This window comes from Gossypium hirsutum, chromosome D12 (assembly GCF_007990345.1).
Source record: "Gossypium hirsutum isolate 1008001.06 chromosome D12, Gossypium_hirsutum_v2.1, whole genome shotgun sequence".
NCBI classification, from domain to species: domain Eukaryota; kingdom Viridiplantae; phylum Streptophyta; class Magnoliopsida; order Malvales; family Malvaceae; genus Gossypium; species Gossypium hirsutum.
Genome location: NC_053448.1, coordinates 10,050,758 through 10,064,770, shown reverse-complemented (window position 1 = coordinate 10,064,770; position 14,013 = coordinate 10,050,758). Strand labels below are relative to the sequence as shown.

The 14,013-nt window shown below is 33.1% G+C and overlaps 1 protein-coding gene across 4 annotated transcripts; it reads right to left on the bottom strand.

Annotated features, from left to right (window-relative positions):
- Nucleotides 1-6,178: 6,178 nt before the first annotated feature.
- On the bottom strand, nt 6,179-13,525 carry LOC107945773 (probable galacturonosyltransferase 9). 4 transcript variants are annotated; one of them, XM_016879896.2, is made up of 4 exons: nt 13,083-13,497; nt 11,487-12,725; nt 10,854-11,129; nt 6,179-6,391 (listed from the first exon to the last, which is right to left on the bottom strand). In XM_016879896.2, the coding sequence occupies exons 1-3, from the start codon at nt 13,251-13,253 to the stop codon at nt 10,854-10,856; spliced, it is 1,686 nt and encodes a 561-aa protein (XP_016735385.1). In that variant the 5' UTR covers nt 13,254-13,497; the 3' UTR covers nt 6,179-6,391. The 4 variants fall into 4 exon arrangements, with proteins under 4 accessions (XP_016735385.1, XP_040964360.1, XP_016735386.1 ...); XM_041108426.1 differs by having other exon boundaries at nt 11,487-12,722; XM_016879897.2 differs by lacking the exon at nt 6,179-6,391 and having other exon boundaries at nt 10,555-11,129; nt 11,487-12,722; nt 13,083-13,525.
- Nucleotides 13,526-14,013: the final 488 nt, after the last annotated feature.

Genomic DNA, 14,013 nt, shown 5'->3' with positions numbered 1-14,013 from the left:
AATAATACGAATTTTATTTTATTTATTGACATTTGTTTTAAATATTAATAGATTTATTACTTTTGGTTGGTTTAGATTTGGTTTCTTCTGATTTGTTTTTACAAGAGGGCTGAAAATAAAAAAAAAACTTTCCAAATCTGCCAAAATTAGCGGCGTTTTTTGCATAAGCGCCACTAAAGACCATGGTCTATAGTGGCGTTTTTCGCCTAAGCGCCGCTAAAGACCATGGTCTATAGTGGCGTTTTTAGCCTAAGCGCCGCTAAAGACCATGGTCTATAGTGGCGTTTTTAGCCTAAGCGCCGCTAAAGACCACGGTCTATAGTGGTGTTTTTTGGTTAAGCGCCGCTAAAGACCACGGTCTATAGTGGCGTTTTTTGGTTAAGCGCCGCTAAAGACCATCGTCTATAGTGGCGTTTTTTGGTAAGCGCCACTAAACACACGGTCTATAATGGCGTTTTATTTTAAGCGCCGCTAAAGACCATAGTCTATAGTGGCGTTTTTATTTAAGCGCCGCTAAAGACCATGGTCTATAGGGGCATTGTAAAAAAAACACCGCTAAAGTTCCTGATCTTTAGCGGCGTTTATTATATAAAACGCCGCGAAAGTTACCGACGCTGTCATTAGTGGCGATCTTTGCGGCGCTTTTCGAAGCGCCGCTAAAAGTATTTGCGGCGCTAAAAAATGCCGCTATAGACCTAAAAAAGAGCCGCTAGAACCCTGTTTTGGTGTAGTGTATTCATATATCAATTTTAATATTATATTATTTTTTTACACAAATTCGTAAAAAGAAAATTTCAAAAATAAGGCAATATTTTGCGTTTAGAAATTCGAGAAAACGTGCCCTAATATGCTGGGTTTTGATTTCTCATTCGACCAAATAGCCAAATATCCTCTTAAAATTTCAAAAGTATGGGTTGCGGAAGCCATAAGGTAATCTCGGTTTCGAGGGTTTAAAGTATTGTATCCTAACGTGCTGGATGTGATATTCCTTCAGAACAAGAGAATCCTAAATTCCAACTCATGTTATTCGAGTATTTTTTAAGGATCGTATTTTTAAAACTCTTCAAAGTTTTCAATCTTCGACACTAAGACGCTAATTAATCAACTAGGTACCAATTTTGGGCGTTGCGAGGGTGCTAGTCCTTCCTCGTACGTAACCGACTCCCGAACCTATTTTTCTGAATTTCGTGGACCAAAATCGTTGTTTTAATAAAATCAAATCGTTTATTAAAAACAACCACTTTTCGAGGTGACCCAATCACACATCATCAAAAAAGATTGGTGGCGACTCCCATGTTTGTTTTTTGTTTTCAAAATCCAAGTCGACCCTGTTTTCACAAAGAAAAATGGTGTCAACAGTGTGTAACGGAGTTGGATAGGATCCTTTTTGATAAACTGAAATTGCATTGTCATTCATAAGTATGTGCATGCAAAACTGTGAATTCTAAAATATTATACTAATATGTTGATCTGAAAATCCGATACTCTAAATTGTTATACGATTGTGATTATTGTAAGAATTGTTATTTTGTATGTTGTGTCTACTTTTTTACACTGATTTTCTTGCGATTGGACTCACACTGAGCTTCTTAAGCTCACCCCTCTTAATTTTCATATTTACAAATAACCCACAGGTTAGAACGCGGACTCAGCTCGGATTAATATTTTCATTAAAAGTATTTCAAACTTAATATTTAATTTTTATTATTTGGAACTGTATTGTTTTATTTGAATTGTGGCTGGGACTTAAGTTTGGGTTTATTTGGTATGCATGATGACATTTAATTTGATTTTAGGATATTGAAACATGGATTTTGAATTAATTGTGCATAAAATTCTAGTTTTTCATCATTAAAACTATTTTGAATATCAGTATTCCGTTGCGATATCATGTAATTGATATTTTGAAAATTATATAAATTGGAAATTAACTTTTGCTAAGTAAACTTTAAAATCCATCGTTTTTGGAAAATTTTAAGTGGAAAGAAGATAATACGCTAAAATTTCTACTAAAGTAAGCAAAATTTTTAAAAAGACTATTTTATAAACTCCAATAGTTTTACTAAACTATTCCGGTGGTCAATGTAACCTTCAAAATTCGGTTATAACATTTAGATCGAGTTAGGGGGTTTACATTGAATTTTTAAATTACTATACGAGTCCCTATGACTTTTCATATGTTTAATTTACTCTCATTATTTAAGTTATAGAATTCCAATTTATATTTGAATTTTCAGGTCCCACATTAAAGTTAAACAATATATACAAAGTTTTAATTATTGGCATTTTGATTTATTAATTTACATTTTAGGTTAAATTAAGTTTTATACAAAAGTTACATTAACTTTTTTTAAAAAAATTAATACTTTTTTTAGGTGAATTATAAGAGGAGGGCAAAACCCTAACAACAACACGACTAGCGTGATTCAAATCCTGGCCACACCTGGGACAGTGAACACCCTAACCATTAGGCCAACATATGGGTTCAAAAATTAATACTTTTAATAAATAATGTAACTACTTTTTAATAATTAATACTTTGATTAAATAAACATATTTAAAAAACAATATTACATTGTTTTTGTAAGACCCAAATTTTGCCCGGGCCCAGACCATAAAACCCAAACAAACCAATAATAAAATAGTCCCAACCCATTACAATTAAATTAGCCCAACTAATAACAGCCCAATAGCCCACAAGACTTAAAAAATTTTCAGCCAACTAAAACCCTAATTCCCCTAACCCTAGGTGCGTCGCACCTAGGTCTTCTGCCCCTAGCCACCACACGCCTCCTCGCGTGCCCATTGCCGCCATCGTTCGCCAATCAGCCACCTCCATACACCTGGCACTTCTCTGCTATCAACTGCAAAAAGAACAACACACAAGAGGCCAAGCAAAAGAAACAACTAGAAATAAAATAAAAAAAGGTTGTAACATGGCTATAAAGAGTCGAAACTTAATCTTTGTATTTTTTACGCATATCAAAAAATCGAAAAACATAACAGAAATTTACAAGGTTGATTATTCTACTGTGTGCTCTTTGTTTTTTATTATTATTCTCTTTTACTTTTATTTTTTTCTTTTTAAAAATCTTTTTTAAATAAAAAATAGAGAAATAAAAGAGGAGGTTAAGGGAGGCGTACCTAAGGGTGGTGCTTCTCCGTGGGGACGCCTGAGGTAGCCACCTCCGATGAAAGGTGGCCGAAAGTCGAGGGGCATCCGACTAGTTTGGGCATTTTCGCCTGATTTTTTGAATGATTCGGCTTCAAAATGGGTTTTGGGAGACTATTTTAATCAAAAGTGGCTCTTTTGAGAATCCGACCGCCGTACACGACGATCACTGCCATCGCCGGCCGACGGCCATGGCGGACGGACAATGGCCTTTGTGGGTGAAGGAGAAAAAAGGGGGAGAGTGTTGAGAGGGTATTCTGTTTTTTTTTTTTCTAAAGAGTGGAGGAGAATGAAATTTTTCTAAAAAATTTGGAGTTTTATACACCCCCCTAAACGGCGTCGTTTAGGGCTTGGCACCATAGCCCTAAAACGACGTCATTTCACCATAGACCCAGAATCCACCCGATGACCCCACCCACGAGGCTAGGATCCGCGTGTTCTAGCGCATGGGCTATTTGCTCGCGGGGTCCTTCCTCTTTTGCGCTGAGATGCAATCGGTCCCTTTTGTTTCTCTCATTTTGCCCCGATTATTTAATTCGGGTTTCATTTTAGTCCGTGTCGAAATGCCGCATTTTGGGGATAGGAATTATTGCCCAATTAGTCCCTATCTCTCCGGGCACATTTAGTTCAAGTCCCGATTGTCCTTTTTATTTAAAATCTGTCATTTAATTTTGTTTTTAATTTCAGTCTGGTCCTGGGTCCATTTAATTTATTTATTATTATTTAAAAAAATAGAAACTCTTTTTTTATTATTTGTTTTAAATTTTTATTTATTTATTATTTATTGTAAACTATTATATATATTTTTTTAAATTTTCATAGGTATGTATATATTCTTTGAAACGGCTTGTACTTATTTTTTCTATATAATATTATTTACTTTTAAATGTTTTATATTTTTTTCTTCTAAGTTTTCTTGTATATTGTTTATTCAAAACTTTTATTATGTATTGTTCTTATTAATCATTCATGTTAAATTATTATTTATTTTAGATTGTTATATATATTATATTTTTGTTTTATTTTTCTTTGGTTAGTAATGTTGGTATTTAAATTAGATATGTTGTGTGTTCATTGCCATTGTGCGTGCTATAATTTGCTTATTCGTATCTTTGTACATTTGTCATGCATTGATGTATCATTTTATTCATAAATTGTTATGCCATGTTCCGTTATCATTCAATTTCATTTCATCACTTCAAAGTTACGCTCGATTTGTACACCCCAATAATAAATCATTCTATTTTATCACGAATAAAACGAATGTACCTCATTCAAATATGGTACTCGCTATTATTCAATAAAAAAGGAAAAAGTTTTCAAATAAAGCAATATTTCGCGTTTGGAAATTCGAGAGAACATGCCCTAACGTGTTGGGTTTCGATTTCTCGTTTGACCAAATAGTCGAATATCCTTTCGAAATTTCAAAGTGAGGCAATATTTTACGTTTGGAAATTCGAGAGAACGTGCCCTAACGTGCTGGGTTTCGATTTCTCGTTTGACTAAATAGCCAAATATCCCCTTAAATCTCAATCCATGTTGTTCGAGTTTTTTAGGATCGTACTCTAAATCCCTTTAAAGTTTTCAATCTTCGACATTAAGTCATTAATTAATCAACTAGGTACCAATTTTTGGGCGTTACGAGGGTGCTAGCCCTTCCTCGTATGTAACCGACTCCCGAACCCATTTTTTTGACTTTCGTAGACCAACAAGCATTGTTTTAATAAATTACACCATTTATTAAAATAACAACTTTTCAAGGTGACCCGATCACACCTCATCAAAAAAGATTGTGGCGACTCCCATGTTCATTTTTTTTTCATTTTCAAAATCCAAGTCGACCCCGTTTATCAAAAAAATGGTGTCAACAGTTCTAATATTATATATAAATAAATTTCATTTTCTTTATTTATTTTTAATTTTATTAATTTTTTAAATAAAAATTGAAGAACTTTTATAAAAGTAATATTAAAAATATAAAATAATTTAATAAACAACCTATGTCTGTTTCTATAAATGATTTTTTATAAACCTTATTACAGACTCATATTTATTAATCTAAAATAAATTCATTATAATTTTATGTAAATTTATATATTTCATATTTCTCTAATATTTCTTATTACACATTATTTAAAAAAAAACTCATAGTTAAGTAAATTACAATAATTAAACATTTTTAAAAATGAATTTATTACATTGACATACACTTAATATAATTTAAATATAAATAAATATTTTATAATTTTTTTGTAAAATAAGTTACGAAATATAATAATAAATACAACTCTTTCAATGATTGAAATATTTTTCAAAAGAAAATGGATGTTATAATCAGAACACCACCTTCTTATATATATATATATATATATATAGATAGATATGCTGAATGTTTTGTATTAATATTTTAATAAAAACATATTTTATTTAACATAAATAATTAGCAAATTGGGAACCATACTAAAAACCAACCCACATTTTCCTTGTCCTAACCCAGTCACTGTGGAACTCAAATTGCTTGCTACTACAAATCTAAAACCTCCCATTAACATCCATTACATTGCACCATAAAAACCAGTAGGAAGGAATTAGTTTTGCATGTCAAATAGATATAGGAATATGAGGCCTGCAAGCAACTCGACAGCAGCAGCTACCGGAGTTGGATTTCGATACCGGAGCTCTCCAATTCCTTACCTTTTTAGTGGTGTAGCAATGCTGATAGCTGTAACACTTCGAACTTGGCCTAAAAGTTTTAGCTAAGACGAGGGTGTTACATAAGATCACCATAGTGATCCTGTAAAGCTTCTCTTTTACTTCCGTTTGATTTGTATTAAAAATTGTTCTTTTGTTTTCAAGAAAAAATATTAATTAAATTAAATCGGTTTTACTTAGCAATTCAATTTAAATATTTATTATTGTGGCGTTTTGAAAAACAATTTAAGGTTTTCAACAAAAGACTTTTTCAAAACATTAAGTATTTTGTGAAGCATCAAAGGTAATGGCTTTCTAAACCGAAAAGCATGCAAATATCATAGTATTAACTAAGTGTCATGCTTTAAAATGAATAAACTAATCAATCTCAAACTTAAGATATAAAAGCAAGAAATCAATAACTACAATCCCAAAAATAGGAGGTAAATAGAACTTTTTAAATAATAAAATAAGCTGCTAATTCGAGAGTCCTCCGATGCCATACTGAATCCTAATTTTCTGCACTACCTGAGAGGTAAAGGAAAAGGGGAGTGAGCTTACAACAGCTCAGTAAGAGACTAAATTCTAAATCATTACATATAATTGACAACAATAATGCATATAGATAAAATTCAATAGTAAACAAAGCATTCTTCATGAAACATATAATAAATCAATGAATAACAATTATATATGATGCAATTATGTTTTAAGTTTCCACCCATCCATCCTATCTGCCATCGAGCATTGCTTTACATTCCAAAACCCACTACAATAATTGACCATCCCGGGTTTGATTCTCGGTGTCAATGGTCATTCACTTGTCACCTGTGATGGTGACTTTTACTACAATTACTTACCATCCTGATTGCCCTTTTTGGTGGCTTTTTAAACTATCATCTCTGTTTGGTTTGGTTTTGATGGTGTTATTAAACTATCACCCCATCCTGTCCGATTTAGATGACATTGCCGCCTACTTCGTGTAGTACTGACTTTCGGTGTGGACTTAATTTGTCACTGTCTCCTACGAAACTCCTCTGTCCTCCATACCCTATTTCGTGTAATTATGCACATAAAGTAACATGTTTTATGCTTTTTTTAATCATCATTTGATGCTACCTTCAATATTTCATACTTGGCATTGTAAGGCATGTATTCAAGCATACATTTATTTCATTATCTCACAATTACACAAAATTGGTGCGAGTAAACAAATAAAACACAGTGTCACATGCATAGGATTTTATATGAATTAACAGTCCAATTATTTAACACATTTACAGGTTCACATGATCATATAAGCTCGCATGTTCTTAGGGTTCGCATGGCATATAGGCTCACATGCACCTAGGGTTCGCATATAAACTCGCAGGTTCCTAAGGTTTGCATATAAGCTCACATGTACCTGGGGCTCAAATACAGGCTCGCAAGTTCCTAAGGTTCGTATATAGGCTTGCGTGTACCTAGGGTTTGCATACAGGCTCGCAAGTTTCTAGGGTTCGCATACAGGCTCATAAGTTCCTAAGGTTCGCATATAGGCTCACATTTACCTAGGGTTCGCATATAGGCTTGAATGTTCCTAGGGTTCGGATGCATAAAGGTTCGCATAATCCTAGGGTTCATATACATATAGTCTCACATAATCCTAGGGTTTGCATAACATATATTCATGGCTCACATAACATAAATACATGGCTCACATAACACATAATCATATAAGCTCGCAGATATCAATAATTAGGGTTTGCATAAATATATTGAGGGCTCGCATGACCAATCCTATATTGTTTTACATAAGGGTTCGCTTAACCGGGGTTCGCACTTAAGGCTCGTGCCTAGGGTTTCATACAGATGGATTCACACAAAGGTGTTTCCACAAAGGGTTCGCACAAGAGGATTTGCGAAAGAGGCTCGCACATATAGGGGGTTTTGAAAGGGCTCGCACATATAAGTTTGCACAAAGGGTGTTCGCCTATACTAGTTCTCTATTTCCTATTTGATTCAATTGTACACAAAGATTTAGGTTTAGACCCCACACTTGTTTTGAAGACTTTAAAAACCTTTTGTTTGGAAAGGAGATAGGGTATATACTTGAAGGATGCTTTTGAAAATTTTTTACTCCTTTGGCTTTGAAAGTTGGTTTGGGAGAGACAATTTTGAGGATGTTTTCTTGAAAATTTGTTTGGTAAATTCTAGGGTTTGTTTTGAAATTAGCTATTTATAAAACTTTTTTTTGTCCTAATTGAAATAGGTTTTACAAATTCATGTAGGTTTAGAACTTATTTTTTAAAATAGGGATTGAATTGAAAAAAAAATTATTTTTGGGCTAGGTTGCTTTAAAATTCGTCACTTTTGGGGCAAAATACGAGGAAATAAAAATATTTTGATTATATGCTCACTAAAGGGTTTGAACTTAATCTATGGATAAACTAAGGCCTTACTATTGAACCAACAAGCTAATTCTTATTAGTTTTCTATCATAAAGTAATTTTAAGGCATACTAATTTCCTTACTTTATTTTTAAAGAAAATAAATAACAATCTAAATCTTATCCTATTTCTTCTAGACCCACTTTTGAGATGTGACAATAGGACTCATTGTTGTGGTATTAGTTATTTTGGTTTGTTCATACAAAAAAATCTCCGTGAAATTTTGATGGTGAAGTTGAAGAGAAACCTTCCAAGCAAGTGAAGATGCAATATGAGTAGAGCCAAAAATTGTTTTCATAATGGCTAGGGATGAAAACACTTCGCTCCTCGCCATCCCTGTTTCCTCCTCCACCGGCCATTGTCGACAAGTTTGAGAGTTTTAAGTTTGAGAGTATTTTTACAAATAACCTTCACCTTGTTTAAAAAATATATATTTATATATTGTGTAAGATATTATAACATTTTAATTATATTATTATATATTTTAATTAGTATGGTTTTTACCCACACTTCGCATTAGGGTAATTATTTTTTTACTAAATTATAGAGTAAAATTTTAAAGGTTGCAATATGCTGCTTGTATTCTTTGTATATTTAGAATTTAATTCTATACTTTTATATTCAAATATTTAGTTCCTCTATTTTTCAAATCTAAAAATTTAGGTCCATTGTTAACACTATTGAAATTTTTCTATTAAATTTTTTTGTGCGGCATTTTAAAATTAAAAAAAAACTCACTTGGTATCTATGTAACAAAAAAATTGAAATTATATGGATCTGAATTTAATAGAAAATTTTAACGATGTCAACAATTTTTTAAAAAAATCACATAAGTATTTTAATTAGAATAAATTATTTGGACTAACTAATGACATTATAAAAGTTTATGTTAAAAAATGACATTATAAAAGTTGTCAAAATTAAAGTAAAAAGATTAAATTTCAAAATTGAGCAAAATATAAGAATTAAATCTAGAATTTAACCATTCTTATATAATCTCAAAAAGGAAATAAAGGGATTGGACTTGATATTTGGCCATTAGCTTCGTATGTCGAATACAGAGTTGACATCATACAAGTGTTTTTTTTTTTTTTTTGAAACAAGACATCATACAAGTGTTATGTAAAAAGTAAAGGGATTAAAATTGATATTTATGGTTAGGAAAGGACTATTGACATTTGACGGGTGTCATGTAAGGAAGGCCTTAAAACCTTCCTTTTTAAACATACCAACTAATAATATAGATTAGAATATTTTGATATTTATAGATTTTATAATATATTTGTGTAAAAAACAATATAATATAAAATTACTAGTTTGCATATTTGCGTGATATATATATTACATGCATTGGAATGTAAGAACAATGATTGGGAATGGAAGAACAATGTTTTTTAAAAGTAGATGTTAAATGATAAATCAGATTTAAGAAAAATATAGTGAAATGTTAGTCAATAATAGTTATTAAACAGCAACGAAGCTGTTAAATAAATTATTCACTTAAATTGTGAAATTGGGATAATATTAATCGACAATCTTATTACCATACCATTTGCCATTAAATGGTAATAAGATGCAACGCCTGTTCTTGACACCTATACATAGAAATATTACTCGAGAATTTGATTGCTAGAATTCGAGTAGTTATAGGGGTTTTTTCTTCTTCTTTTACTGCAATTGGTTACTTAATGAACCTATTCTTTAGAAAGAGGAAAAACTATAGAGTCCTAAGCTTGAGTAAGATTTATGAAAACATAAGTTTTAGTCTACAAATAGGACTAAGTTCAACAGGGTTGAGTGCATATTAAAGATGGAAACCAAGCAACCTAACCTTCACCAAACCACCTATGGGTTCTCACATTCGGTAACTACAACAAAAGGTGGAGAACTACAAGTTGAAAGATTCCAAGTGCTAAAAAGCTAAGACGATATCAAAAAATTTTACATAAATTCAGAGTTGAGTATCAGGTATCGGTATGTATTTGATACTGAGTATGATGAATTTTTCTAAATTCTTAAACATATTTAGAAGATATTTGGAAGTCATATCCTCGTATGACCTATCCATGTGTTTCAAAAAATAAATAAGAGCCGGAGCAACATAGCTTCTAACCTACAGCACCATTATGCATGGGAAATTTTTACTCTCAATCTAACTTGTAAAGCAGACAAACAAACCTAAGAGCCATAACAGTAAATGAAAGTAAGTTTGAATTGCCATAAAACTAGACTAACATGTCGAGTTTTGTAAGTCGAAAAATGTATCGATGGAAAAGATTTCACTATCAAAGAATCATTTAAGTGTATACATATATAATCTGGTTCAGTACAATTCGTGCTTGACATCTTCAAGAACAAAACAGCAAATTTGAGAATAAACAAATAGTAAGCCTACTAAAGGGGAGAAAGAACTAAAGATAAAACCATCAAGCTTTGCTCTGGCAGTTAAACTAAAGAATAGTGTAAATGTTGGTGAAATATAGCAAGCCTATATGAACAATTGCTAAAACTTCTATTTTTGTTACTTGATTATTGAGAGAGAAGCACCAGTACTTACTTACCTACACTCCAAAATTGCATGTCTGCAGGAATTCCATGTCATTATCCACATATTTGGTCCAGAGATTCTTGTATTGGTTCATAGCTATGTCTAGCCAAGGTTTCATGTTTCCATTATAATGAATGACTGCAGCATTGTTGATCACATCCATGCTAATGCTTGGATTGTATCCAAGTCCAAGAACGTGCCAGGATTTGTCCAGTGATTTTGTCAATGAGTAAAAGGTGATCAGGCCGGGCGGAAGAGTACCCGATTTCCACAGAGCCCGATCAACATTCTGATCAGTAGATCAATTAAAAGTTAATTACACATCCACTTCCATAACTTCGATCCATAATTCAAACCATTAGCAAAACTGAGGTGTTGTATTTGAAACTTGAAGTTAATTAATTGGTTTTACTCCTAAAAGTTGTATTTATCATTTCTAATTTTCCCTCCAGACCACTCTATTACTATTAGGACAAAGGAGTCGTCATTTATTTACAGTGTGTTATCAATTTTTTGCAGGTAAAAACATTGTTTCTCTTTCTCCATTAAAATCATGAAATGATCTGTAACACCAGTAGCTAACAAATTATTACTCCTATTTGTATCAAACATCAGTAAGTTCCTTTACAGAAAATAATGTACTAACCAAGTTTTGCCAGTTGTGATACGTTTCAGTGCATTTCTTACGCCTCCAAGCATCAAGATCAAAAATATTCATCCCATAAGCCCAAGCACAAGCCTTAGGATTCAACCTCTCCCTAATGAGAGGATGTGAAAAGTTCAAATACTGAGAGAAACGGTGAAACGACCCAAAGCAGGTTTCTACAGCTCCATTCACCTTTCCGGACAAGTCTATCTTCCACAACCCTGTCAAGTCCTTCTGAACCACAACATCATCATCCAAGAACAAAATCTTATGCAACTTAGGGTACATTTCAGGCAAATAAAACCTAAGGTGATTCAACATTGACATATGCTCAAGATACCTAAACTTCATGTTACTCCCATCTTTGGTTGCATTCTCCATCTTATGCTCCAAGTAAAATCTCTGCTTAGCAGACTCAAATTGCCTCAAAACTGGCACGTAGGCGGAATTCATGAATTTATAGTCTTCTAATGCCCTCACCTCCACATGAGCACCTCCTTCCACAGGTCTCATTTTGAACCAAACTTTCATTGCAGCCAAATTCATTCTATCAGTTACCACATGGAACACATGTTTCCAAGGCTCCTCAGCGTTCTTCACCACAGACCTCACCACCACAGAAACTGCAATCACATTATCAGAAAATATAGCATAATGATACAAATCAGGGTCCTCAAACTCAGATTTAGGCAAGTCTTCCTTGTACTTCTCCGGATGTGAAATTCTCTCCTCCACCAGTCTCATTGCCAAGCAATGTAAACTCTTAGGAATTGATTTGGCAGCAATTGAGCTCGCAAAAGCTCCATTCTTTTTTGCCTTACCTAATAATTCCCTAACTGCGAAAATAGTATCTTTCAACTTTTGAATTTTCAACTGATTATCATAATTTTCTTTAGATTCAGCTATTAACAACCTAGCAAATTTCACTCTATCTTTCACTTCTTTCTCAAACTGCCTTAAGACATCCTCATCTAAATTCCCATCGGTTTCAAACAAAGAGGATTTATACCTCGGTTTAGATGTAATATCGGAGAAATTCTTAGCCAAATCATCAAACATTTTCAATTGCCTCGAAATGTCAAGCTTTAGTTTCCTTGCATAAGCTGCATAAGCTTTCACTAATGTGATGTGATCATTGGCTTGCCTGTATATCAAATCTAGCCTTGTTTTGAGAGGGTCCGAGTTCAATGCCACAAACGTTCTATGCATGTAAGCATTTCCGCCACTTCGAAACCTCTGCTAGAAAACCCCAGAAAAGAAAATAGTCAGAACATCTAAAAGGGTATTTAAAACCCCAAACAGAATGAATTTTAAAGTACTGCAAGCTCTGCCCTAAAGACTAGCAGAAAACAACCATAAGAGAGAGAGAGAGAGAGAGAGAGAGAGAGATTAGATTGTGAAGTATTAAACGCTCAGCAAATCGCCAAAGTGTATCCAAAAAAAGCCAAATAGATTTAAATTTTGAGGCACCGAATTAGAGAAATAAATGGCATGTTACTGGGGCTAAAAAAACCCAAGTTAGAAAAAAGAAAAGGGTATCTGAAAAAACCAAAAACAGAACAAATGATAAAGGATTTTGAAGAAGGAAAATTTTACAGAGTGCTGATGAGTTGTAGAAGGACGAGTAGTGAGGAGAACGGTGGCAGTGGCAATGAAGAGAAGCGAAAACATGGCCGAGACGAAGATCCTGTAAGAAAAAAAACTGCGGAAACCAGCTCCAACACCGCCGGATCCGCCACCGCGAGCTCCCCTGATAGCCACAGCCATCGAAATTCAGCTATTTACACTGCTTTGTTTCTGTCCGTCTCTTAGACTGATTAGTGAAACTAAATAAAAAAAATAAAGAATGACACAGTAATGAGATCTGAGATTTGACAATGAAAGGGTTAGAAGATGTGGTTGATTTATTAAGATTTGACTGATGAACTGAAGAAAAGGAATGAAGAAATTGATGAACGTGTTTAGGGTGAGGGATGGTGTAGGGATTGTTCGTTGAGATGGTTAGATTTTGTCGGGCTGACTGAAGAGGGTGAGATCCGTAGTTATATGTGTAATGGGCCGGACCCATATGATCCATAACTTTTTCAATTCGATCGATTGTCCTCAATTACAGATCCAACCACTTAAATTCAATAAAACTCTTCTTTTTTTTATTTCCAAATATATTCCTACTTTATCAGTCCAAAGAGAATAATTTACATTAGGATCATCTTTAAAAAATAAAATTTTTAGGCACCAATAAGATTTTATCACATCATCGAATTTTAAAGACATAAATTTATTATTATACACCCATCTATAGAGAAATTATTTTATAAATCTTTCTCATCACATTATTCATGGTCTCTTTCCAATTATTTAATAACATTCAACAATTTTTTCCATATAATTGACACATAATTTTGGTATTTTATCCTAAACTCCAAGCCCAAAACCTATAACCCCAAACCCTAAACTTGAACACCGAACCCATAACCTTGAGCCAAAACTCTAAATCCTAAACTCGTAACCCATAACCTTAAATCCT